Source organism: Cynocephalus volans, chromosome 6 (genome assembly GCF_027409185.1).
Source record: "Cynocephalus volans isolate mCynVol1 chromosome 6, mCynVol1.pri, whole genome shotgun sequence".
Lineage (NCBI taxonomy): Eukaryota > Metazoa > Chordata > Mammalia > Dermoptera > Cynocephalidae > Cynocephalus > Cynocephalus volans.
In genome coordinates, this window is record NC_084465.1 from 95,875,061 (window position 1) to 95,901,375 (window position 26,315).

The 26,315-nt window shown below is 54.8% G+C and overlaps 1 protein-coding gene across 1 annotated transcript in view; it reads right to left on the reverse strand.

Annotated features, from left to right (window-relative positions):
* Nucleotides 1-11,381: 11,381 nt before the first annotated feature.
* Nucleotides 11,382-26,315, reverse strand: part of LMF1 (lipase maturation factor 1) — a 66,169-nt gene continuing 51,235 nt past the window's right edge. Inside the window, exons 5-9 of the mRNA XM_063101067.1 lie at nucleotides 24,377-24,560; nucleotides 23,718-23,871; nucleotides 22,208-22,391; nucleotides 21,371-21,483; nucleotides 11,382-11,709 (exon numbers count right to left, since the gene is read on the reverse strand). Of these exons, the coding sequence (XP_062957137.1) occupies nucleotides 11,514-11,709; nucleotides 21,371-21,483; nucleotides 22,208-22,391; nucleotides 23,718-23,871; nucleotides 24,377-24,560 (831 nt within the window). The 3' untranslated portion in view covers nucleotides 11,382-11,513. The remainder of the gene's footprint in view (nucleotides 11,710-21,370; nucleotides 21,484-22,207; nucleotides 22,392-23,717; nucleotides 23,872-24,376; nucleotides 24,561-26,315) is intronic.

Below are 26,315 nucleotides of genomic sequence, written 5' to 3' on the forward strand. Positions count from 1 at the left end.
CCACGGAGGTCCCGTACTCTTCCTCACCCTCCCTGTCCTCGCCCCAGCGCCCTGGAATCAGCAGACAGACCCAGAAACCTCCTAGGAGGGGCTGTTAGTCGGTGTGGGGGGGAGACGGAACTGTCACCCCCTGGCTGGATGGGGACAGAGGGACAGGACCCTGCCCACCGTCAGGGGCTGGTCCTGCCCCACCCCTGGGATGTAGGAGCCTGCTTGTGACAGTGGTCCCACTGATACCCACCAGGAGAGTTGGATTTGAGGCCCCTCACAGGCCAGGCCCTCCCCCAGCAGCTGTTCCAAACTTTCCCCCAACCCCAGCTCACTGAGCCCCTAATGATCCTCAGCAGAACTCAGTCTTCCTACCTGAGACAGCTTGTGGGCTCCAAACAGATCTTCCCCTGCCCAGAGGGTCCCTGACATGCTGCCCTGGGGCCAGCAGGCATAATCATTCCCCACCCTAGGAGGGGAGGCCTGTCTGCCCTGCCCAGGACTGGCGGGTCCACTGAGGAGACGGTGCAGGTCCCTGCCCCCACTCTCAGCCTAAGGCCTGAAAAATAACCTGGGTCCATTTTATCAAAAGAATCTTGGGCATTAAATCCAGCATTATAAAGCCCTCTCGGGGCAGAGGTTGGCTTTTGAGCCTAAAACACTGTTGGTTTGCAATCTGAGGCCCCAGGCGTGGAAACCTCAGTGCATTTAATGAATCTGGCTTTTCCAGCCTCTGCTTCCCTTGGGCCTGGGGGGGCATGTGAGCCCTAGGTGGGGGTTATGGTGGGTGAGTTGGGGTCTGCAAGTGACACTGGGAGGGGCCGGGAGAGTGGAGCCAACGCATCTCCGTTCCTAGGAACAGGCCCCAAGGGACTGAAAACAGGTGCTCAAATGAAAGCCTGCACCCCCGTGCACACAGCGCGTCATTCCCAAAGGTGAACACCCAGGTGTCCGTCAGCAGTAAAGGGATGAGCAGAGGTGGCTCGTCCACAGGGGGAGCGTTACTCAGCCATGAAGAGGAATGACATCCTGACACATGTCCCAACACGGATGACCCTTGAAGAAGACGGATGACAAGCCACGTGCTGTGTGATTCCAGTGACAAGAACTGTCTAGGACAGGCAGATCTGGAGAGGTGGAACGTGGGTTGGTGTTTGTTGGGCTGGGGAGGGAATGGGCATGACTGTTGATGGGGACAGGGTTTTCTCTGGTGACAAGTGCTTTGGAACTGGACAGAGGTGGTGACTGCACAGCATTGTGAATGTGCTCTGTGCCCCAAATTGTTGACTTCAAAATGGTGAATTTCATGTTGTGTGAATTTCATCTTGATTGAAAAAAAAAATAAAAGAAAAGAAAAAGAAATGGGTAAAACCGAACTTATTTTGAATCACTGAAAAGCGGCAGTGAGAGTGTTGGGGGTCAAGAGGGCTGGTGCAGCGGGTGTCTGTCTCAGATCCTCTCTGCGTCACTGTTCAAGGACAGGGGCTCCTCCCAGGTGTCCTGCATGGTGTCCACACCCCCAACTGTCCAGGCCGAGAATTTGTCTCTTCCCCACCCACAGCATGGGGATCAGGCCCCTCTGAGAGCTGTGTGGCATCCACCACCCATGCCCACGCCTGCCCACGCCCCACTGCACTGCGCTCCGGCTGTTCCCGGGGCCTGGGACATCCCTCCAGGTCCTGTCTGCCATGGGGCTCCTTAGGGTCCTCTCTTGGGATATCAAGGGGGGAAAAGGAAAACGCCAGCCTCTCCCCAAGAACAAGCTTCTGGGCCCCAGATAATGTGTCTGTGGCATGGGGGGGATGTGTTCATGTGCTTGTGCCCGTGTGTGTGCGTGCACGTGTCACGTGTGTGTGTGCTTGTGCCTGTGTGCGCGTGTGCCCGTGTTGTGTGTAAGTGAGTGCATTGCTATCGCATCTGCGGCATAAGGTGAAGTGTGAGGGTTCTGGAGCCACCTACCTGGACTTCCTTCTGGCCACATGAGCTGAGGCCAGCTGCTCCCTTTCCTGTGCCTCAGTTTCCTTGCCTGTACAATGGGGACAGCCATAGAGCATACCTGAGAAGATGTCTGAGAGGCCAAGAGTGTTGGCTGCCAGTGCAGGGGGCCACGGAGCGAGGATCCCAGCCACTGCGGCACGGATGCCAGCTGTGTCATGCCACCCAGGCTCTGGGGAGCAGGAGCCACCGTGCAGAACACTGTGAAAGCCCTGGGTACCGCGGCTCGCACCTCCTGAGCATGGACACAGTTGCCACAGTCGCTCAGATGGCAGCATTATGACCACAGAGCACATGAATCTGCATCATGACCAATGGCCTGGGACAAACGGTTCATAAAGATGAGGCAGAAACGCACAGGAGGGCTCTGAGCCGAGAAGAGACACTACAGGAAACAGGCGGCACCTGCCTGAGGTGGGAAGACACCTGTGTGCAAAGGGACCACTTCACACACGTGCACACGCAGACATGCTGAGGCACATGCACAGAGAGACACGTACATACACACGCCCCACACCACCTCCTCCCTCAGCATGGCCCCCTCCTCGGCCTGGTGTCTTTTGAAAAGGCTTTTATAATTTTAAATTTAAAAGCCAGACACCCCCCTGCCCTCCCATTCTGGAGCCTGGCGGGTAGCGGATGCTAAAGAACTTGGATACAGGGAGGTGGCTGGTGAGGTGGGCCCGGGCGGCCCCACATGGAGACCCAGCCCGAGCTGGGCTCACTGTGTGTGTCCACGTGAGTGTGCCCACGTGTGTGCCCATGTGTGTGCGTGCATGTGTGCATGCCCACGTGTGTGCGCACACGTGTGCACACATATTTGTGTGCTCCACGAAGGTGGGCTCTGGCACAGCTCATCTGAAAGAAACATGTGAGCCACAGATGTAGTTTTCTAGCTGCCACATCCAAAAAGTAAAAGGAAACATGTAAAATTAACATTAATATCATATCTCATTTAACCCAATGTATCTCAAACATTATTGCTTCACCACGTAATCAATACAATAGTTATTGATTTGCTGTTTTCATCACTTTTTGTGCTGTCTTTGCCTGTCATGCTCGGAGGGCCCCTGGGCTCTGACCAGCCACATCTCTAGGGCTTGGTAGCTACATGTGGCCCATGGTGCCATGGTGGGCAGTGAAGCTCTAGACCCTTTTGTGTACATGGTTTCTCTGGTGCCCAGGACCCCTCTTCTGCCAGTCCCTGGTCCCCCTCACTGTGCCTGGCTGGGAGGGCGCTGGGTCAGTCTGTTGAGGATGAATGAATGACAGATGAACAATCATGAAACCCCAGAGCAGCCGTCAGCCCCGAGTTGAGGACAAGGAGGGGGACAGAGTAACGATCAGAAGGACTTGGCCCCGGGGTCTTGACCTCCACCCCTGGGGAGGACTTGGCTCTGTGGTCTTGACCTCCACCGATAGGCATGGCAGGGCTGGGCACACCCCACCCCACTGCCTGCCAGGCTTCAGCCAGTGTCCCTGAAACCCACAGTCTCAGAATGTTCCCAAGGATTTTGGCAACATCATTGGGAAATGGCATCAGGACCCCAGCAGAACTAGCCCTGACGCTGTCTTTCCAGCCGGCTTGGCAGTGCCTCTGGGACATCCACCGACGCTTGGGGATGGGGTGGCAGGATGCATTTTTGGTGGGGGTGTCTCTAAGTGTGCAGTCCCAGGCTGGCACTGTGAAGAGGAAAGCATAAGGCAGAGAGAAGCCGGGACACGTTTCCATCCCAGAGGAGTCAGCTGGTTTATAACCAGGTCCTCTGGCCATGGGTGCCTGACCTGGGTTTCCTCCCACCCAAGGGGAGCACGAAGGCAGCTGTCACTGAATAAAGTGCAGATGTCGCCTCTGCCTGTGTCTGTCATGCAGACCTTCCCACACAATGAAGTTAAGATGCTTGAGAGGTGGGGCGAGGGGTCTGGAACCTGCTCAAGGTCTCTGCAGGTAGATCCACATGGAATCTAATCTGCAGAAATCAACACCCGCACAAATATCGCCAACACCCGCGGCTTTCGCACCCCTGTAGCCAATGCCAGCTGGGTGGGTCCCTTCTTCAATAGTTTTCGAACGATGAGCTGACGGGTTGGATCGAAGCTCTAGTTTAGTGCAGAGTAATCTTTCTGTCTTCCATGGATGTAGTAAGAAGTAACACCTGTTCTTAAAACCCACCATCCATGCACAGTGACAGTAGATAGCAGCCTGTGCAAAACTGGCTCTGCTAAAAAGTGGTGAGTTGGTGACAAACTCTTAATTCTATTTCAATGGTTTTGGGAACAGGTTACCCACATCAGGAAGAAGGAGAACTTGGAAGGGAAAAGAGACAGATGAGGAATCTGATTAATTTCTCTTGTGCAGCAAAATCTTTCAGTGGCTTACAGCTGTAAAGTTCTAGCAAGCCTTTCCGAGGAGCGGAAAGAAGCCGCAGACGCGTGTGCTCACGCCCCGCAGAGCCCGGAGCTGAGCTGCCCAGACACAGAGAAGGTGGAGCCAGAGCCGGGTCACACGCAGAGCAGACACGGACAGGCCCGTGGGGAGTGACCGAACCAAGTGCTCTCGGCTAGTGAACCTTCCCCGACACCTACTGCAGGGAGCCCAGGGAGTGAGGTGGAGGTTTCAGGAAAGAACGGGGGTGGGGGTGGGGAAGGAAAAGAGACGTCTAATTTTATCTGGCTTCTTTCCAACAATAAAATCTAATCCATCATTTTCTCCGGGTGAAGGCTCTTAATGAAAATTTAGAGAGTGTGACTGAAATTCATAATTCCCTGGGGCTTCTGCTAGGAAGATGTCTAGTGGCCGAGCAAAACTCACACCAGCACAGCCTGCCTGAGAGCGAGGCCACGTGTGATGTCAAGCTGGCGGGTTTTAGTTTGGCTCCCGGACCACTGCACCCCTCCCCATGTCGGGAAACTGTTCCCCGAACATGAGGCCAGGACGTGCTCCTGTTCAGTGCTCCTCCTGGGCTGGGGCAGGGCCTGGGAGTCTGGCTCTGGGCTGATCTGTGGTTTGCGTGGGGAGGGGTGGAGGCCTGGCAGACCCATGGTGCCACCTGCCATCGCCGTCCTAATTCAGATGAGGACAGGAGGAAGGGATGCTGCTCCATGCTTCCTGGGAAGCTCTAATTACGAAGAATGAGACTCACAGCCTGGGTTTCAGGGAGCACAGAAGGGGTCTACTGAGGTTTGAACGTCCCCCCAAGCTCATGTTTGAGCTTAGCCCCCAGTACGGTGGTGGAAGGTGGGGCCTCTAAAAGGTGACTGGATTATGGGCCGACCGTGTGGTGCACTCGGGAGAGTGCGGCACTGGGAGCCAGTGGCGCTCCCGCCGCGCAGGTTCGGATCCTACATAGGGATGGCCGGTGCGCTCCCTGGCTGAGCGCGGTGTGGGCGACACCAAGCCAAGGGTTGCGATCCCCTTACTGGTCACAAAAAGGACAAAAAAAGGTGACTGGATTATGAGGACCATGCCCTCACGAGTGGACGGATCCATTGATGCTGTCATGGGTGGTCATGGGCGTGGCTCTGATGGGCTTATAAGGAGAGTCAGTGAGCAGGTGAGCTCTCTCTTGCTTGTGCCATCCCTGCTGTGTGACACCTTGTGTTGCTGCACAGCCTCCACCCAGGACCAGGCCCTCACCAGATGTGCCCAAGGACTGTGGAATTCCAGCCTCCAAAACTGTAAGAAATAAACCTCATTTCTTCAAATTGCCCAGTTTCAGGTACTCTGTTATAGCAACAGAAACGGACTAATACAGGGTCTGCGGGGAGCATGGGGAGGACGGTAAGGACGGAGGCTGCTTGCTGCGCAAGTGTTTTGTGGTGCAGACGGGATCAGCAACCAGCTACCCACACTTGGCTAACAGGTTCAGACAAAAAACTGGGCGATTCTGCTCTCCAGGGGACACCAGGCCACTCCAGAGACGTTTCTGCTCATCGCATCTCAGGAACACTGCTGCGTCAGGTGGGTGGAGGCCAGGGAGGCTGCTGAGTCCTCAGTGCAGGGGTGGCTGGTTTGGCTCCTGGGATGGCTCTTTTCCTAGCTTGTGGATGGCTGCTTTCTTACTCTGCTATCCTCACATGGCAGAGAGAGAGAGAGAGAGAGAGAGAGAGAGAGAGGGAGGGAGGGAGGGAGGAAGGGAGGGAAGCAGAGAGGGAAGGAGAGAGAGAGAGACACACAGAGAGAGATAGAGAGAGGAGTGGGGTGGGAGAGGGCACGCTCTGGTCCCTTCCTTTCTTATAAGAACACTAATCCTATCATGGGGCCCCATCCTCATGACCTCACCTAACCCTAATCACTTCCAAAAGGCCCCACTTCCAAATACCACCACATTGGGGATTAGGCCCTCAACACATGAATTTGGGGGGACATAGACAGTCCCTGGCAGTGGGCTCTCCGATCTGTGCCCTTGCGTCTGGATTATTTCACTGAGCACCAGGTTTTCCAGGTGCCCCCACGCCGTAGTGCTTCATCCCTTTTCATGGCTGAGTAATATTCCACTGTGTGTGCCCAGGTGACAGCCTGTGGTGCGCCTAAACTGGCGCATTGCTGGTCTGGGCTCCAGCCCCTCCTGTGCATCCCCTCAAGCCCCCATCGGCAGGCTGGAGGCCGTTTTTCCAAACCTTCTGAGCAGGATGATTCCTGTCTGTCTGGGAGCCTCATTCATGGAGGAAAGGGCGGCCCAAGACCACAGGGCTGCAGTCCCAGTGGGGACAGATGTGAACCCCAGTACAATTGCTGGCGGGCCTGGCCAGCGGGGCAGTGCTGGGCGCTCAGGGGCAGCCCGACACCGGAAGGTCCTCAGTCTGAACTGGGCTGAAGGGCAATAGCACGTGCTTGGCCTTGGCAGATGCTGAAATGTGCTTGATCATCTTTAATGGAGTGAAAAGGCTCTTAGAAAGCAGCAGCAGCCCAGAGCCTCTGGCATGATTGGCCTGCGACTCCTGAATGGCATGAGCAGGAGCAAGGATGGGACAGCAGTGGCCCAGGGTGCCAGCTGAGCCCACTGCTCTGCGTGTGGCCACCCCAGCACAGCCACAGACCAGTGGACGTGCCTGGATGACCTGAGTCCTGAGTCCCCGCCATCCCCGCGAGGAGGGGGTGGCAGGACACCGCAGCTCCTGTGATCTGCAAGTCCTCCTGCTGGAAGCTCTTTCTGCCCTCCCAGCCCCACGCTGCTGGTCAGGCCATGGGGCCCACGTGGGCTCCTGGCAGTAATTGGCGATGGCCATGGGTCTCACCTTGATGGACGGTCCCTGACGTGGGGCCCACGGGGTGGAGTGTGTTCTGGGTGGCTGCAGGACGGGGCGCAGATATTTCAGCCCCTGGGCTCAGGAACTTTCTGGAATGTGAGCGGCTGCAAGGCTGAGCTCTGCAGCTTCCTCACCGGGTCCCGGCCTGGCTGGGTGCTGAGGTGGCCCAGGCCTCGGCAGCCAACCCCCAGGCAGCCCCCCTAGTCCAGGTGTGTGTCAGCCAGGGGCGTGTCCGGCTTGCACAGGGCTGGGGGGAGCCCCCAGGCGGGGCAGGGGCTGTGTGGAGGCCATGCTCCACCCTCTCACCCACCCCTCTTTTCTGGTCTCTGACCTCACAGGCCAGGTCAGCAGCAGCATGCCCACACCGTGGGACCCCCCAGCATGGGCCGTCCCCGCTGTGTTGATGGGTGGGGGTTCTCCAAGAGGGCCAGGCTCCCGAGATTTCCAGGGGGCATAGGCTCTAGAGAGACAGGAGGGAGTTACAAGGGGTGATTTTCTTAAATTCCTACCCCCTCGAATGTGTTAGGGTATCCCACTCCCTTCTCCTGCTCATTCCCCCTTGGGGGTGGACCCTGGGGTCCCAGGAGCAGCAGGGCCCATGCAGCCATCACCTATCCTGGGGCTACTGTGCTCAGGCCGACTCCTGGTGTTGGGGTGGACAGAGCTGCACCCAACATGAGGTTCCCCGTCCCTCACATTCTCGACTCTGACGCGGCACCCGCGTCTCCACCAAGCAGAACCGAGATGCTCCCCTCAAGCCCCCCGCATCTTGCACCTCATGGGGTGGGGCTGCACACACAGGGACAAGACCCCACTGGGAGCAATTGCATAGGGTAGGGCAGGTGGGTGACATGGCTCCTGTGCCCCGAGCCCCTCCTCAAATGATGGGGCCACTGCCGGCTGCCCCAGGATCCAAGTCTACCAGCCATGCTGCTGCCCGGAACCCAGCAAATGTGGGGACAGCCTGGGCCCCATGACCCCTGCCCAGCAGGTGGGGACCTCCTCAGCCACACACAACCGAGGCGGGAGTCAGGGGTGGCCTCCTGCTGCTGGGCCTTGGCTCTGAGACCCCACAATGCCCTGCTATTCAGAGAGCTGGTGCAGGGGGCAGGGGCACCCCAGCCTGCGCCTGCTCAGGGCCCTGGGGTGGACATCACCGGGCAGCCGCGTGTGTGTGTGCTCATGCCCAGACATGCGAGTGCATGGGATGATGCGGGAGGAACAGGTAAGCAGAGGAAGGGGCTCCCACGGGCCTGAGCACTTTCTCCCCGTGCAGCTTCCAGGGCAGGTGGAAGGAGGGGAGGAGGGGCCACCTGCGCCCCAGGCCAAGTGCCCAACCCTGTCCCTTGCAGAGCGGGTGTGGGGAGCTCCAGGGCCAACCTGGGGTCTGGCCTCATGCCTGCACTCCCGCTGGAGGTTCAAGCCCAAATCCACATCTGCCGGGACACCAAGTCCTGCAGGGCAGGAGGGCCCGGGATGGAGGCCAGCCCCAGGGTGTTCCTGGGCCACGCCCCCAGGGGTGTGGTGGGGTGCTGCCACAGGCTCCCTTCCTCCTCCCCGTTTCCTCCCCAAGCCCAATCAGACTTGGATGACCCTCCAGTGCCCCATGGCTCCGGGGCACCAACACTCACTGGGCAGAGGCCTCAGGCCACCAGGACTGTCTCGAGGCCCCTCAGACCGCCATCCCCTGCAACCCTGGGTGTGCATGACAGGCCAGGTTCTCACACACCGTCCCTCGTCCTCCTTGGGGCATGGATGCCACCTTCCAGGCACCAGCCCTGGTGCCCCTCTCCCCTGTGGGCCCCATCCCCTGCCCCTGTTCCCGGGCTGGGCAGGTGTCTCCTACCACAGGGCTGGGCATGTGAGGGTTACAACTTGGTTCTCAGGAGTCCAAATGACCCAACATGTGGGGGACACCCACTCAAGGTCTCCCAGCCCCCACATGTCCACTATGGCTCTGTCCTGGTCACTGGCAGACCCTGGGCCTCACCCCACACAGGGGCACCCCAGCCCTGTCCACGTTACCTCTTGCAGACTCCCTTGGGGCTATTTCCAAACCATGCTGACCCGCTGACATCTGGGTAAACACGGTGCGGCACCCACGCAGGGGAGTAGCTTTTGTTCAGAGAGGAATGAAGCACTAGACACCACATGAGGACGGACCTGACATGAGACCCTGCATGAGGGAAGCCAGATGCAAAAGACCATGTATTGTGCAATTCCACTTCCACGAAATGCCCAGAAGAGCCACAGACAGGAAGCAGATTGGTGGTCATCAGGGTCTGGGAGCTCAGTTGGGGGTGCTGAGTCTGGGGACTTCCTCTGCTAGAGCATACAGCCAGGATAGGAGGGGCTGTTGGGACCCACTGAGGTCCCGGCAGGGTGGCTGCATGTGGAGGGTCCGGGTGGGGGGCTTGGAGGGCTGGCGTCTCCTTGGGCCTCCCCCTGCCCACACAGAGGCCTGTGGGGCCCCCTTGGTGCCAGCCTCTCCCAGATGATGGATCCCTTGGGCTGTTCCAGCAACTCCTGTTCCTGCCCAAGACGCCCTCCCAGCTGTCCCCCAGGCTGGGCCCCACCAGCCGGCTCCAGCCCGCCCAGTGGGGGCAGCCCCACGTGCCCCCCACCGACAGCACAGCCCTGGGAAGGGCTGGCCAGGCTGTGGTGGCTGCCGTGGGCAGACTTGCTGGCTCCAGCTCTGCCCTCTGAGGCCCGTCTGTCCCTCAACAGACACAGGGCACCCTGTTTCCCCCGGAGCCGGAACAGGGTCTCTCTGTTCGCACCTGGGCCGGCTGGCCCTCCAGGCAGGCTGAGGGGGCTCCACACAGAACTGAGCTTGTACCCCCTCCGCCCAGCCTCCCCGGCCTGAACCACCTTGCTGTCCCCGCCAGGACCCTCCGCAGTGTGGCTCCAGGCGCCGGGGACGGTCGGGGTGGGGGTGGGTGGTCGCCCCCACCAGTCCTGGGAGAAGGGAGGGGCTGCTGCCCCGTGTGAGGCCGGCTCCCGACTTCTCCAGGGACCCTGGCCGGGCGCAGGGAGGTGTGTTCCACCCAGGGCTGCAGCTGCTCTTCCTGCAGGGATGACATCCTTGCAGGCAGTCTGGCTCATTCACGTCAAACATGATGCAACAAACACTCTGGGCCACACCCACTTTCCCACCTCAGAGTCCCTATTGGAGGCTGGTGGCCCAGGGCGGTGTTCTTGGACTGAGCCCCGCCCCAGTGCCCTGGCCAGGGCTGACCCTTCTGCCATCCCCACCTCTGCAGGTTGAGGAGCATGATCTGGGGACAAGGTCACAAGCTGAGGGGAAGGGGGTACATCGCTCAGGGCCCTAGGGGCCGCGGGGTCAGTGGGACCCCAAACCTTGGGACACTGAGGGGGTCCAAAGGAGAGGACAAAGGCCGTCTGTCCACGCCTCACAAATGCTGACCACCTTGGGATGAAATGGAGCCCAGGCCGGTCTGGGATGTGCGTGCACAAGTGTGGCTTGTGTGTGCACGTGCATGCGTGTGCATGGGGCTTAGGGAGACGAGGGTGAGGACAGGGGGACTTCACTTCTCCCCCCACACCCCATCCCGGATGAGGAGGTGTCTTGCGTCAGTGGGGGAATAAAGATTTTCTGCTGCTCAGTCATGTTGGACACGTGATACGGCCTCAGCCACTGGGGTTTAGGGCCTGGCTGTGAACACAGCTGAGGGGTGAACAGAAACCAGACCGCCAGGATGTCAAGGACCCAAGAGACCCCAGGACCAGGCCCACAGCCGAGGCTTCAGCTGAGGGGCTGTCTATGCGATGACCATTGTCCAGATGCCTGCTGGCGGCACAGCCAGGCAGAGTGGTCCTGGTGGCGGCAGGGCAGGAGCCTGTGTGAGAAGAGGACCTGCACTTGGGACAGGTGGGATATCAGGGGACAGGGATTGCCCGCTTGTGGGGCTACACACAGGGGATGGCTCTGGGGGGATGGGCAGGGCCAAGGGGCTTCCTGGGCTTCACCTGAATGACTGGAGACTGAAGTGACTGGGACACAGGTGGGCAGGGCCTGCGAGCCACCCTGGTGAGGGGAGACAGTGCAGACTGCCAGTTGGGACCCCTGCTGACCCCCACTTGCCTCCCTGTCCCCCGGGGGGTCTCTAACACCCTCCTGTCCATGTTTCTTTCTCAGTGGCGGTGCCAAGCTTGGAGCGTCCAGGCGGCAGAGCAAGGGACCCACGGCCATGTCCCAGAAGCACACGGCTGAGATTTCACTCAGAGCAGCCCGGGCTGGGGGTCTTCTGGCCTTTATTTCACGGTGCACGCCCAGTGTCTGCATTGGTTTCCACATAAGGCCACTCCCGTGACCTAAAGTAACCCCTCAGGTCCTCCAGACGGAGCGGGGGGAAGTAGGGGCCGATCCTCCTCCGGACCCACCACCTGCCCTCTGCTGCGTGCTTTCCCCCGGGCTGGCTGAACTTGTACCTGTAGTGCTCTCCTCGGACCCACCTGCAAGAGTGGCAGCATGTCAGCCTGGAGCCCACTCAGACCCCACACAGACCCCTTTCCCTCCTCCACCTGCTGAGCTGCAGCTCCTCAGAGGGGCCCAAGGCTGTGGAGTCTTGGGTCCTCGCTCCTGGGACCAGGGGCCCCTCCGGCCTCTGTCTCCTGAGTCTGGGCCACCCATGGACAGTGGCCACCCAGGGGGCCCCCAGCTGGACTGACAGGTGCCAGGGAGACCCCACCCTGAGCACAACCAGAACCCAGGCAGACCCATGAGCAAGATGAAGGTTTCCAGACCGCACCCTCCACCAGTGGATAGCACAGCGGGGTTGAGGCTCCTGGAATGGGTTGGGGGCTTGGGGTGGGCTCTAGGAAGGCAGGCCCTGCAGGGACTCCACCACAAAGAGTGTCCAGCCTGAGGAAGGGTGGAGTGGGTTCAGCAGGGGGCACTGGGGCAAGACTGGGGTCTGAGCCTTGGCCTGTGGCTCTGCCTGTGTATCAGGGGGTGCAGACGCCTGCACCACTGGGCCAGACCTAGTAGGAGGGTGACTGGAGCGTGCGATTGAGCAGGCTGGGGAGGGTGGGGGCTCCCAGGAAAGGCTCCTATAGTGGGATCACCCCATCTTTCCTGCACTCTTCTTCCCAGGACAGGGTCAGAGGCCACACTATCCATTGACAACCAAGGTTGGGCGTGGCAGGTGGGGTCCCTGGATGGTGGGAGGGAGACATCAAGGGCTGCAACTGGAGAGTTTGGAAAGAGCCAGAGCCTCTGCTGTGTCTGACAGGTGGGTGGGAAGGGGCCTCAGGGAACCAGTAACTGCCAGGGGTGCCCCTGGTCCTGCAGACGATGTGCTTGGGAGGGCCATGACATTGTCCCTAGAAGGACCTTCAGGGTGATTACAATAGGGCCTCTCCCAGCACATTTAACAGGACTAGTGGATAACATCTCACAGAACTGTAGTCCAAGATCCCAGCCAGGTCCTGACACTGACACCATCCAGATGCAGAACACCATCGCCACCAAGCCCCTCCTGCTGCCCTTTTATAGCCATGAACCCTGCCTACCCCACCACTTCCTCAGCCCCCCAAAACCACTCCTCTGCTCTCCTTTGTCATCTCAGGGATGTTAGTGAGCGGATTCCCACAGCACACAACCTTTGGAATTACTTTTCTCACTCAGCAGTCCCTGGAGGAGTATCCAGGTTGCTGGGCACAGCACAATGTTGTTCCCTGTGACTGCCAGCCAGTGCTCCATTACTGCCAACCAGTGCTCCCTGTGATGGCCGATCAGTGCTCCATTACCCCTGACCAGAGCTCCCTGTGACTGCTGATGAGTGCTCTACCACTGCTGGCCAGAACTCCCTGTGACTGCCAATCAGTGCTCCCTGTGACTGCCAATCAGTGCTCCACTACTGCTGATCAGAGTTCCCTGTGACTGCTGATAAGTGCTCCATTACCGCTGACCAGGGCTCCCTGTGACTGCTGATCAGTGCTCCATTACCGCTGACCAGAGATCCCTGTGACTGCCAATCAGTGCTTCACCACCGCTGACCAGAGCTCCCTGTGACTGCCAATCAGTGCTCCCTGTGACTGCTGGCCAGAGCTCCCTGTGACTGCCGATTAGTGCTGCTCCCTGTGACTGCTGATCAATGCTCCGTTACCACTGAGTAGTGCTCCCTGTGACTGCCAATCAGTACTCCATTATTGCTGACCAATGCTCCTTTTGACTTCTGATCAGTGCTCCTTGTGACTGCTCACCAGTGCTCCTTGATACTTCTGAGTGGTGCTCCTTGTTGTGGCTGAGGAGTGCTCCCTGTGACTTCCGATCAGTGCTCCCTGTGACTTCTGACCAGTGCTCTCTGTGACTTCTGACCAGTGCTCCTTGTTACTTCTGATTAGTGCTGCCTGTGACTTCTGGCCAGTGCTCCTTGTTGCAGCTGACCAGTGCTCCTTGTTATTGCTGTTTCCAGTTTTTGGCTATTAGAGCTAGTATAAACGTTTGTGCACGGTTTTTGCACGAACCTTGATTCTCATTCCTCTGGTTAAATGTCCATGAGTGCAACTGCTGGATTGTATGGTAACGGTAGGTTCCATTTTTTAGATGCTGCCAAATTGCTTTCCAGAGTGGCTGTACCATTTTAACTCTCCACCAGCAATGTATGAGGAATCCGATTTTAGCATCTGGCAGCTTTTGGTATTGTCACTATTTTTTATTTTAGCCATTCTCCCAGGTGTATGGTGTGTCCCACTGTGCTCTTCGTTTGCATTTCCTTAAAGGCCAGCACCTTCATGTGCTGTCTGCCACTGTATGTCCACTTTGGTGAAATGTTTCTTCATGTCTTGTGCCTATTTTCTAATTGGATTATTTCACTGTTGAGTTTTGAAAGTTTTTCACAGGTTCTAGATTTTAGTCCTTTGTCAGATATATGGTTTGTTATATTTTTTTACAGTCTGTAGCTTTTAAAAAATCCTTTCAACAGGGTCTTTTACAGAGCAAACATTTTTTAAATTTTAATGAAGTTCAATTTACTATTTTTCCATTTTATGGGTCATGTTTTCAGTATCATGTCTAAGAACTCTTTGCATAGCCCTAAATCCCGAAGTTTTTCTCCTATTTCTTTTTCCCTAAAAGTTTATTGTTTTATGTATTATGTTTAAATCCACAATCCATTTCAAGTTAGTTCTGTATAGGATGTGAGACTCGGGTTGAAGGGTTTGGTTTTCTCTTTTCTCTTGCCTGGGAAAGTCCAGTTGCTGTGGGACCATTTGTTGAATTGGCTGTCTTTTCTTCACTGAATTGCTTTTGCTAAAAATCTGTTGGGCAGATTTGTGATTCTCTTTGTGGGTTCTGTTCTGTTCCATTGATCCGTGTGTCTATCCCTCCACCAATACACACTGTCCTGATTACTGTAGTTATATAGTATGTCTTGATATTGGTAGATTGAGTCCTTCCATTTTATTATTTTTCAAAATAGTTTTAGCTATACTAGTTCCTTTACTTTACTTATAAATTTTGGATTAACTTATCCACGTTTACAAAAAAATCTTGCTGGGATTTTGACAGGAATTGCACTAAACTTGTACATCAACTTGGAGAGAACTGTCATCTTTACTATGCTGAGTCTTCTAAGACATGAACATGGCATCGCTCCATTAATTAGATTTTTTTTTCTTTCAGCAGTGTTGTATAGTTCTCCCCATACAAGTCCTGTACATGTTTTGTTAGATTTACACCTAAGTATTTCAGTGTTTTGAGTGCTTGTCCATGGTACTGTTTATTTAATTTGGGTGTGTTCATTGCTAGTATATAGAAATACAACTGAGGCATGGCTGGCTAGCTCAGTTGGTTAGAGCACAGGCTTATAACACCAAGGTCATAGATTCAGATCCTGGTCCCAGCCAGCTACAAAAATAATAATAATACAATTGAATTTTGTATGTTGGTCTTATACCCTCTGACTTTGCTGAACTCACTTATTAGTTCTAGGAGTTTTTTGGTAGATTCCTTGGGATTTTCTAACAGACAATCATGTGCAAACAGGCACAGTTTTATTTCTTCCTTTATGATCCATATGCCTTTTATATCCTATTCTTGCTTTATTGCAGTGGCTAGTGCTTCCAGTACTGTGTTGAATAAGAGTGGTGAGAGCAGACACCCTTTACTCATCCCTGATCTTAGAGGAAAGAATTCACTCTTTCACCATTAAGTATAATGTTGGATGCAGGGTTTTTGCAGATGCTCTTTACCAAGCTGAGGAAATTCTTCATTTTTCCTATTTTTCCAAGAGTTTAAAAAAAAAAAATATATATATATAATGAATTGATGTTAAATTTGTCAAAGGCTTTTTCTACAACAATTAATATAATCATGCAAGTTTTCTTCTTTCATTGGCTAAGATGGTGGATCACACTGATTGATTTTCAAATATTAAACTAAACTTGCATCCCTGGAAGAAATCCTACTTGGTCACTGTGCATAATTCCTTTTTGTATATTGCTGAATTCTGTTTACTAATATTTTGTTAAAATTTTTTTGTGTCTGTATTCATGAGGGATATTGGTTTGTAATTTTCTTATACTACCTTGTGTGGCTTTCGCTGTTGTTCACAGAGAAACACTAGCTTCATAAAATATATCAAGTCATTCTCCCTTCCCTTCTATTTTTTGGAAAAGGCTGGGTAGGGTAGGTTTTAATTCTTCTTTAAACATAGAAAGAATTCTCCACTAACACTATCTGGGCCTGGAGATTTCTTTTTGGGAGTTTTAAATTACAAATTCAGTTTCTTTAAAAGTTATAGGGCTATTCAAATTATGTATTTCATACCAGGTGAGTTGTAGTAATTTGGGTTTTTGAGAAATTGGTCTATTTCATCTAAGTTGAAAAATCTATGTGTGTAGAATTGTAGAATCGTTCCAGTATTCCCTTATTATCCTTTTCACGTCTGCAAGGTCTGTAGTGGTATGTCTTTTCATTTCTGATTGGTAAGTGTATCTTTTCCCTTTCATTGTCATTCTTACTAGAAGTTTGTCAATTTTACTGATCTTTTCAAAGAACCATCTCTTTGTTTCATTGGTTTCTTTACTGTTGTTCTGTTTTCAATTTCATTTTCTGTTTTTTATTATTTCCTTCCTGCTCCTTGCTTTGGGTTTATTTTTCTCTTCTTTTTCTAGTTCTTGATATAATCTTGAGCTTAGATTATTAACTTGAGATGTTCTCTTTTTTCTCATGTATGCATTTACTGCTTTCCCTCTCATCATGGCTTTAGCTGCATCACACAAATTTTGACATGTTGTATTTTCATTTTCATTCAGTTCAGTGGGTGGCATATTCTACAAATGTTGATTTGGTGGTGTTGTGTTCTCTTACGTTCTTGCTGATTTTCCATCTATTTGCTCTATCAATTGTTGAGAGAAGGGTGTTGTAGTGTCCTTCTATAATTGTGGATTTGTCTATTTCTCCTTTCATTTCTATCTATTTCTTCTTCACATATTTTGCAGCTCTGTAGTGAGGGCACACACACTTGGGATTGATATGTCTACTTAATTAATTGAATCTTTTATCATTATATAATGTCCCTCTTTGATAATTTTTTTGTAGTGAAATCTACTTTATCTGATATTAATACAGTCACTCCCACTTTCTTCCATCCTTTTACATTCAACTTATCTATACTGTCATATTCGAAGTGAGTTTCCTGTAGACAGCATATAGTTAGGTCACGATTTTTAATCAGCTCTGCCAGTTTTCATCTTGTAATTGGTATATTTAGACCATTTACATATAATGTAATTATTTACACATTAGGGTTTAAGTCTATCATTTTATTTTTTGTTTTCCATCAATTTTGCTTTTAATGTATTTGTTTTTTCCCTTCCTCCTTAAGAATTATGCAAATGCTTTTTAGAATTCTATTTTGATATGTCAATAGTGTTTTTAAGTGTATCTCTTTGTACTTGCATAGATTATTTTTAGTGCTTGCTCTTGGTATTTCATTATATACACATAACTTATCATAGTCTACTGGTGGTGTCATTTTACCAGCTCAAGTGAAGTATAGAAACCTTATCTCCCTTTATGTCCACTTGCCCTTACCCATTTGCAAAATAATCATCTTAAATATTTCCTCTATGTAAATCTTTACCTTTGGGCAGTTATAACATTTGCTGAACCACGAAACATGATGGAGAACTTAAGAGAAGAAGGAAAGTCTATTTCCCATATTTTTGCTTTCTTTCTCCCTGATGTTCTAAAGTTCCTTTTTCCTTTCTGTTTAGAGAACTTGCTTTAGTCATTCTTTTAGGGTAATTATAGTGATGACAAATTCTCTTATTTTTCCTTTATCTGAGAATGCCTTGATTTCCTCTTCATTCCTGAAGGATATTTTTTTGCTGGAAATAGTATTCTGGGTTGACTTTTGAAAACTGTTTGCCACTTACCCTTGCCCTCCATGGTTTCTGAGGAGAAATCTGCTGTCATTCTGTTTTCCCCTTATAGATAAGGCCTTGTTTCTCTCTTGCTGCTTTCACAGCTTTTTCACTGTCTTTAGTTTTTGGAAGTTTGACTTAGATGTGCTTTGGTCTGAATTTTTTTGTTTTTTTCTTGTTTGGGGTTCACTCAGTTTATTGACTCTGTAGGTTTGTGCCTTTTGCCAAATATGGGAAATTTTAGTCATTATTTCTTCAAATATTTTTTCAGCCCAAGCTCTTTCTCTTTTCCTTCTGGTACTTTGATGACACAAATTCTAGATCTTTTGTTAGAGCCCCACAGGTCCCTGAGGTTTGGTTCTTTTCTTTTCTTTCTTCCCTACCCCCCACCCCCCAGTCTATTTTCTCGCTGTTGTTCACAGTGGTTAACTTCTATTTTTCTACCTTCAAGTTCATGGGTTCTTTTCTCTGTCCCCTGTATTCTGATGTGGAGTCCATCCACTGAATATTTTATCTCAGTTATTGTACTTTTCAGTTCTAACCTTTTCATTTGGCCTGTTTTTATGTCTTCTATTTCTTTGCAGAGACTGTACTTTTTCATTTGTGGTATGTTCATACTTGCTTACTAAAGCACTTTCATGATGGCTTCTTGAAGTCTTTGTGAGAAAACTCTAGCATCTCTGTCACCTTGGTGTTGTCATCTATGGATCGTCTTTTTTCACTCAGTTTGGTATCTTCCTCATTCTTGGTATGACAAGTGATTATTCATTTAAATACTGAACATTTTGGGAGTGATGTTATGAGATTCTGGGTCTTACTTAAACCTTCTGTTTTAGGTGGCTTCTTCTGACACCATATGGTAGAGGAAGGAGGGGTACCATCTTGCTATTTCCAGTTGACATGTGAGGGATATTCCTTGTCACTGCTGGGTGGTGGTGAAAGTCCAGACTTTCAACTAGGTATCACCTTAGAACACTCCAGGGGGAAAAGGAAGAGCCCCTTAGTGCTGCAGGCGGGGGTGGAAATCCAGGCTCCCATGTCGTCTCCACTGATGCTGTGGAAGGGAGGCTCATTGCTGTCCACAGGGATGAAAGTTCCATCTCGCTCTTCGCCTCCTCTGACAGCACTGCAGTGGGTAGCGAACATCTCCTGACAGCCTGTTGAGAGTGGGAGCCCAGGCCCCCACTACATCTTGCTGGCATGGTGGGGTGGGGCCATAGTTTTTTCTGTGTTGCTTGGCTGCTGCAGAGTGATTATTTTCTGTAAGTCTCCTGTCCTGTGAAGCTGCTTCTTCCTGGTCCCTTGGTTAGGGAGACCAGGCTTTTGTTGGGGCACCTGTTGGCTGTGTCTGCTGGCATTGCTGAGTTGCTGACTTTTTCATCTCCAAGTATAGGAAATGAGGCACAAAGAGAACCAGAAGCTCCCCTCCTTTTCAGTGTGGTTGCTTGGGTCCTGGGGTCCCTTGTGGGAGAGGCTTCTTCTCTCCACTCTTCAGGGTGAGTCTTCCTGTGTTTGTTTTACATGTAATGTCTGGGGTTTTAGTTGTACTGAGTGGGAGGAACAGGGGAAATCATCCACTCCATCTTCTCAGAAGTGGAAGTCTCTGTTCACCCACTTTCAAAAGTCACAGATGAACTAAATGCAGGCCATGGTCAGGCTCATGCCCTGCTACAACGCAGCCCACTGCAGCTGCCAAACAAAGGGAAGACATGGTTGAGGGACATGTGCTCTGTGGTGATTTATAAATATTTCAGCTGTTTAAAATGTTTCCCCCAAATATTAATTCATTACCTAGTCAAGTAAAAGATTAACTGGTTTTCACATCTCAATTTTCACAACATCCAGCCCTGTTAGGGACGATTTTGGCATCCACAAAGTGCACCTGAAAGGGCTCAGATACGATTATTTTTCAACATCTCTGACTGAAAAACAGATGATCCAATCCATACACTTTCAAGAAAAAGCCTGGGCCTGAGGACAGTAGATCTTTCTCTGAGCCAGCTCCAGAAGTCCTGGGTGCCGAGCAGGCTGCAGCAGCCTGGGCTGGACTGGCATGGGGGTGTGAAGGTACTCTAAAGGTGGCAAGGGGCTCCTGCTGGGGATGAGGGGCTCTTGTCTGAAAGCTTTACCCTGAAGGGGATAGGAACAAACACCAAGACTGTGGGGCCTGGCCAGGTCTCAGATGCCAGTCTTCACCTGGGGCTGCCGAGGCAGGGGACAGTAACAGAGAGAACCTGCTTCGAGCCTGAAGGACACAGCTCCAGGACCAAAGAAAGGCCTGGTCACTAGCAAACCTGGGGACGAATGTCTGCCTAAAGTGACTGCACCTGTCCAGGCTCCACGTATGGCTGCCTCTGCCCACACCCAGGTTTGCTGGGGGCCACAGGACAGGCAGGTCACCTGGGGTTTCATGCTGGCTCCCAGAAAGGTGGCCCTGCCTGAGGGGGATGCCTGGTGGGAGGCATGGCCACCCCACCATATTGAGTGCCAGAGCCCATGGTGTGCCCATGGGGAGCTGGGGCCCAGTACTGGAGCCAGCAGGGGCTCTGGGATGGATGCTCTCCCTTGGATAGCCTGAGGCCTGGCTCATGAGAAGGGGACCCCTCCCTCATCCCAAGTCCCAGGCCTCTCCACCTCTACAGAATGGCACTGCTGGGGAAGGGGCTCATGGTTTGTTCACAGGCATCCTTCTTGGGCTGCCAGACCTGGGCGCAGCTGCTCTGCTGCCTCTGCAGTCCCTCCCCGACTGCCCCACCACCACCACCACTGCAGACAGCTGTGAGTGGGCCCAGGGTTGCAGCTGTCCCGCTGTCCCTCTCTCAGCAAGGCTTCTTGGAGGGAAAACAGGAGTGGTGTTTTCTGTCAGGAGCAGTGGCTGACAGCACGCAGATGATCTTTGGGTGCTGCTCAACTCTAAGCCACATGCTGGGGGAAGGGATTGCAAACGTCTGCCAGAGCATCCACCCCAGCCCTGGGTCTGAGCAGGAGGTCACCTGGGGGGTCTCCAGTCCTCCCTGCTCCCATCCCACCCCCATGGCCGGTGTACTGCCGTCCATGCCCTGCAGTCCCTGCCCCTGAATCCCCCACGCCTCCTCCTCTTCTCCAGCCCCCTGCTCTTTCCAGAACTCCAGCCTCGGGCAGCGACACTCAGGGCCCTCCTGCATCTCTCCCGAGTCCCCGGCTGTCCGGGACTCCTCATGCGTACGGCCCCAGGGACCCCTGTCCTGCCTCCTCCTGAGCCCCCAGGTCCCCAGTGTGGAGTCTGGAAAGCCGGGAACGTCAGCCCCTTCTTTCCCCCCACCCCACCGCCACCCAGGACCTCCATCGCCCACCACTTCTGGCTCCTGCCAGTTCCTGACCACACATAGCCTCCTCCCTAGGATGTCACAGAGTTGCTGCTCACTGCGGTCCCCGGCCACCACCGGGCAGTCCCCGCCCTCCACAGCAGAGCCCCTCCCCATCCCGCAGGCCCCACCCTGTAGCAAGGCCCCCGCCCACCCCACAAGCCCCACCCAGTTCTCCGCACCTGCCTGGGGCCCACCCTGCCCCTGCCAGTGCCTCCCCTATGGGAGGGAGGAGGCTGCAGGCCTCTAGCAGCGGGGTTGGGGAAAGGTGGAGGGAATCCGGGGCCTGTGCACGTTTGCAGGGGTGTGGCTGGGTCCCAGGCCGACGTGTGGATTTGGGGGACAAGCCCTGAGAGGTCAGCCGTGGAGGGGACCCCACACTGGGAGGGGAGTCTTACCTGGGGGGAGCCCTGCCTGCGAAGGGGTTGAGCCTGAGCAGGGACAGGGCCTCGGGGTCGTTGGCTAGGAGCTTGCCCGCCAGGTGGATGATCCACTCGTGGTGCTCATAGGTCTGGAGGAGGAGAGGGCAGGGTGTCAGGCGAGGTCCTGGAGTGGAGACAGCAGTGCGCCCTGCAGGCCAGCACTGGGTGCCCCGTCCAGGCGCAGCCTCCACAGACCCTCCAGCTGTGCCCTCACTCTCTTCTGCTGCCAGCTGTCATTCTGTCTGTCAGTCTGTCATGCTGGGCCTGGGCTGCTCAGGCTTTCCCTGACTTGGGCACTTGGGCTCCCCTGGGGGGAGTAGGCCCTGCTTCTTTGGCTCAGGTATGGGGGTGGGGGCTCCTGTAGGCGGATGTCCATACATCCCTCACTCCTGTGCCAGCCCAGCCAGCGCCTTCGCCGGGAGCCCCCAGCCCTTCCGCCAGGTGGCCACTGAGCAGGTGCTGGGCCTCTTGGCCACGCCCTGGGCTAGCCCTGGATGGAGCCTTCCAGAAGACCCACTTTCTGACAGGTAAGATGGGACCACGAGGGCCTCAGTAGGAGGATTACAGCAGTGAGTTCTGTCCCCTGCCGTGCCCCCCAGCACAGGGGATTTCTTAGCCTTCCCCCACCAGACCCCAGGGCGGGTGTTTTGGGGGCTGCGGGTTCCCCACCAAGGGTGCTGCAGCCTTGGAGATGCTGGAGTGACCGCAGGCCTCTGTCTGCAGTGACTGCCCACAGGAGGGGAGGTCAGGAGAGTGTGTGGGCTCAGGTAGTGGGTGGGGGCTGCCCTGTGAAGAACTGCAGGCAGTCCTTACCTGGAATGCCGCGAACCACATGAGCCAGTCGAGGCGGTAGTGGTAGGGGGAGATAAGGCAGGGCCGCCTGCTGGGGTCGCCCGGCTTGCACTTGAACTCATAGTCCTCCCACACAGCATTGGGTGCACTGGCGTTGGGGCTGGCCGTGCCCTGCAGGATCACCTCTGTTCGCTCCTTGGTGATGCTGTGGGGAGACCGAGGCAGGCTGGGAGCTCATTGCATGTCCATACTGCATGTGGGGTGCCAGCTGTGCTTCTCCTGCGGTCCTGGGGGTGTCCACCTTCCCCCAGACTCCTTGGGGTACGCTGAGTGGGGTGCCTGGTGAGGGCTCCCAGCTGCCCCTCCTGCCCCCCGCCTGTGCGGCCCTCTAGAGGGTCCAGCACACACCCCCTGCCTCTTGGTTGGTGGTGCAGGAGGCCCAGAGGGCCGCCTGGGCTCCTGTCCCTGCAGGAAGCCCCCTCCTCACCCTCTGGGCAGGCTGTGGTGCATGGAGGGGCTGGGGGAGGGTGCTCAGCAGGGGTCACTCTGCCTGCTGCTGGGGCCACCTGGGTCCCTTCGTGGGCTGATATGAGGGCCCCCCTTCCCCTAGCCTGCAGCCAGCACATGCCCCACCACCCTTCAGTGGCTTTGGTTGGGCACCTGGGAAGTGGAGACTGTGCAGGGACCAGAGGCCGGGAAACCAAAGCCAGTGGCTGCTCTGAAGTGAGAGTGGCATGAGACTGGAGGGACACACCGGGACTGGCTCCAGAGCAGGGAGGGTACCAAGACCCCAGGACACCACCCATGTGCATGGAGCACTATAGGAAGCCTGGGACCCCCCCAGCCTCCTGCCCAGCAGCCGTGGCCAAGGGCCAGTCAAGGCCTGGCTGCCCCCTCCCGATCCCCTTCAGGTGTGGACACTTCTGGACACATCAGTGGGTGGACTGAGGCCCTGGCTGTGGTCAGGAGTTCCCTGCTCTTCTGGGTGGGTGGGGGGTGCCGGCCTCCTCACTGGTCCCCCAGAAGGGGTCAAGGGAGCACGGCTATACCACCAGGCAATCTGGGGTTCTGACCCCTGACCCCTGAGTACCCACTTCATGGGGTCAAGACCAAGGACAGCCCTTCACACACCCAGCGGGGACTGCTGGCTCCTTCCTGACCCTGTGTGGGGAGCCGTGCTGCTTCACCCCAGACCTTCATGCACTCAGCTCTGCCTGGTGATGGGGCAGCCCAGTTGTGGCCTCCACCCGATCTCCCACTGCTACTGCTGTGTGCCAGGCTGGGGGAAGAGCAGCAAGGCAGGTGACGTGGGCATAACCCGCATGCCCCTGATGGGGCCACACTGGACCCAGAGGGATGGGAGAGCAGACCCCAGTACCCCTGGACGAGAGTGCCCAGTGAGGCTGGTCAGGGTTGAGTCTGTTCTCAGGGCCTCGGGAGGACACTGATGACCACATGGTGCTCGCACTGAGCAAGGTGAGACCACACCCGGGTCCAGGAGGCACCTGAGACGAGAAGCCCAGCCCCATACCTTCCAAAGGCCCCATAAGTGTTGACGATTCTGAGTGGGTTGAAGGAGACATTCATGACCTGCTGGGAACTCAGCAGGTTGATGATGACGGGGACACTGAGCCAGGTCACAAGGATGCCCAGTGAGAGGTTGACCATCCGCCGCACCACACAGCCTGGCCGAGAGAGGGAGGAAGGGCGTGAGTTTCTGCCCGGGTCACCGAGGTCTCTCTAGGCCGAGTTGCCCTGCTTTGCATCCCCTAGGGAGACTGTGGCCGCTGTCCGGCCCGCCTGTCTCACAGAAGCCAAGGGGGTGCCTGGCTGGCTGTGTGGCTGCTGGCTCCCCACCCTGAGTCTGGAAGGTGCCCTACCCTGTCCCCAAGCCAAGAGCCTCTGAGGCTGGTGTGGAGATAGTCATGACGGTGGCCCTTGTAAGGGGCCTGGATGTAGCTCATGAAGGGCCAGCTGTCCTGGGTCCTGGGGATGGAACAGAGCCCTGAAGCCACCGTGCCTAGCTCCCAGGGACAGTGCACGGTCCCTGTGCAGCAGAGGGCATGGACTCACCTCCCACCCAGCCCACCACCCCTGCCTGGAGGGATGCTCAGCTCTCCTATGCACACATACATGATGGGGTGCTAGGCACGGGGTTACCCGGGCTGGCTGGGGCCGCGTCCTACCTACCATATGTTGGCATGGGCCGGTGCCCTTGGGTTTCCTCCCTCTGCATTCTAAGAACTTGATCCTTTAGGCTGCCTGGCCCAGAAGGAAACAGGAATCCCAGAGTGGCGTCATCGAAGCAGGCCAGGCTGGGCACCATGGTCAGCCAGTTCAGGAAGCTCAGGTTCCCGCTGATGACGAGGACCACCTGGGGGCAGCACCCAAGTCCCAGTGAGGGAGGCAGAGCCTCCCAGGATGCAGGATCCTTGCTTCCGGGAGCAAAGGGGACTCTGCACCTGACGCTGCCTCTCAGCCGTCCCCACAGCCACCACACCTCACGAGCCCTGCGTGGACCCACCAACTCAGCACCAAGCCAACCCGAACAACCCAAGCTCTGCTGGAGAGAAGCAAAGGCACCGGAAACAAAGGCCCAGAGGCGCCTCTACAGCTTGCCCTTCCATGGGACAGGCCATCGGCGTTTTATGCCACCCACCCCACATGCTGCCCCCAACCTGATCTGCAACCCACGACCTGTGGCCCTGTCTAAATGCCAAAACTTTCCTGAATTAGAGAAAGACATGAGAGTGACCGAGGAGTGCTGGAGTGCCAGATGGGAGGGTGAGAAACAAGTTCTGCATGAGGAAGAGAACAGAGGTGACCGTCAAGGAGGGCAGTTAAACCGTGTCTGCCGGGGGATGTCCCTCAGGAAACAGGAAACAAGGACGGCAGAGCTGGAGTTGGAGTCACCAGTAGCCCCCATCCCTACTCCCAGTTCCAGAAACTGAAATGAAAGGAAATGAGAGAGAAGCAGAACTCAGTGAGACAGAATGGTGACAGTGGCAGGCAGAGGAGACGGCAGAGCCCCGCAGCTGCTGAAGAAGGGTCCAGAGACAAACTTCAGGGGCATCAGCAAAGAGCTCCCAGCGAGAGAGGCAAAATCACAGGGAAACACGAATGATGAAAGGAGGATTTCCTAAAGCTCAGCGTGGAAGTGCATCTGCATGCTTAGCCAAAAGAAATGCATTTCTGGAAAAAACATGAAGTCCCCAAGTTGGTGCAAGAAGAAAGACACAAGTAACTAGCAATTGTTAAATAGAATTGGTGATCAAGCTCCTGCCCCCAAGGACCCCGTCCAGGTGGTCCTACCAAATCTCCAGAGAAAACAGTCCCTGTCGTAGTTGGTCTTACAGAAATACGTTGCGAGAGAGAGAACGGATCTGTGAGGCATGTGACTGCTCAGGGTGCTGGGGGGTCACAGCTGCGCGTGAGCAGTCATGGGAAGAGTGACAGCCGTGTAGCCTGAGGTCTGCGCTGCTCTGGGGCCCTGGGGCCCATGGAGTCAACTTTTTCCTTCCTGGGCCAGCAGTTCTAAGGCCTGTCCTCCTTGGGATGCTCTGGTCACATCCTGCTGGCCACAGGGTTGTGTGGCCGAGCCCAGCATCAGCGGGGGGATGAATCATGCAGCACAACACAAACCCCAGTAACTGGGAGGAGTTTGAAGATTCTAGATGTGGATGTCTGATCAGGGGTCTGCACAGGGAGCCAGCTGGGTTGGTTATGGATTATGACAGCATTCTGTGAAGTGTGGATTCATGGCTTATTCAGACACACTTGCCGTCCACTTCTCTCCTTGTGCAAGCAGAGCTCTAAAATATACGTGCGTGTGTATGTGTGTGTTTGTGCAAGTGTGTGTGTGTGTGTGTGTGTGTGGCTGTGTGTTTTTAGCAGTGGAAACACACAACAAATTCTCAGCCGATGCTCCCACTCAAGCTGATCCATTTGGGGCTGTCCCGGTAGATGGCCTGAGGCCCGGCGCTGGCTGCTCCGGGGGCCTCTCAGCCCAGCCATGAGCCAGAACTGCCTGGGGAGCTTCGAGTGCAGCTCAGCCCCACTGGCGTCTTCTTGGTTGGTCAGGATGGGGCCCTGCACGAGCATATTTGCAAAGACTCCTTGGGTCAGTCTA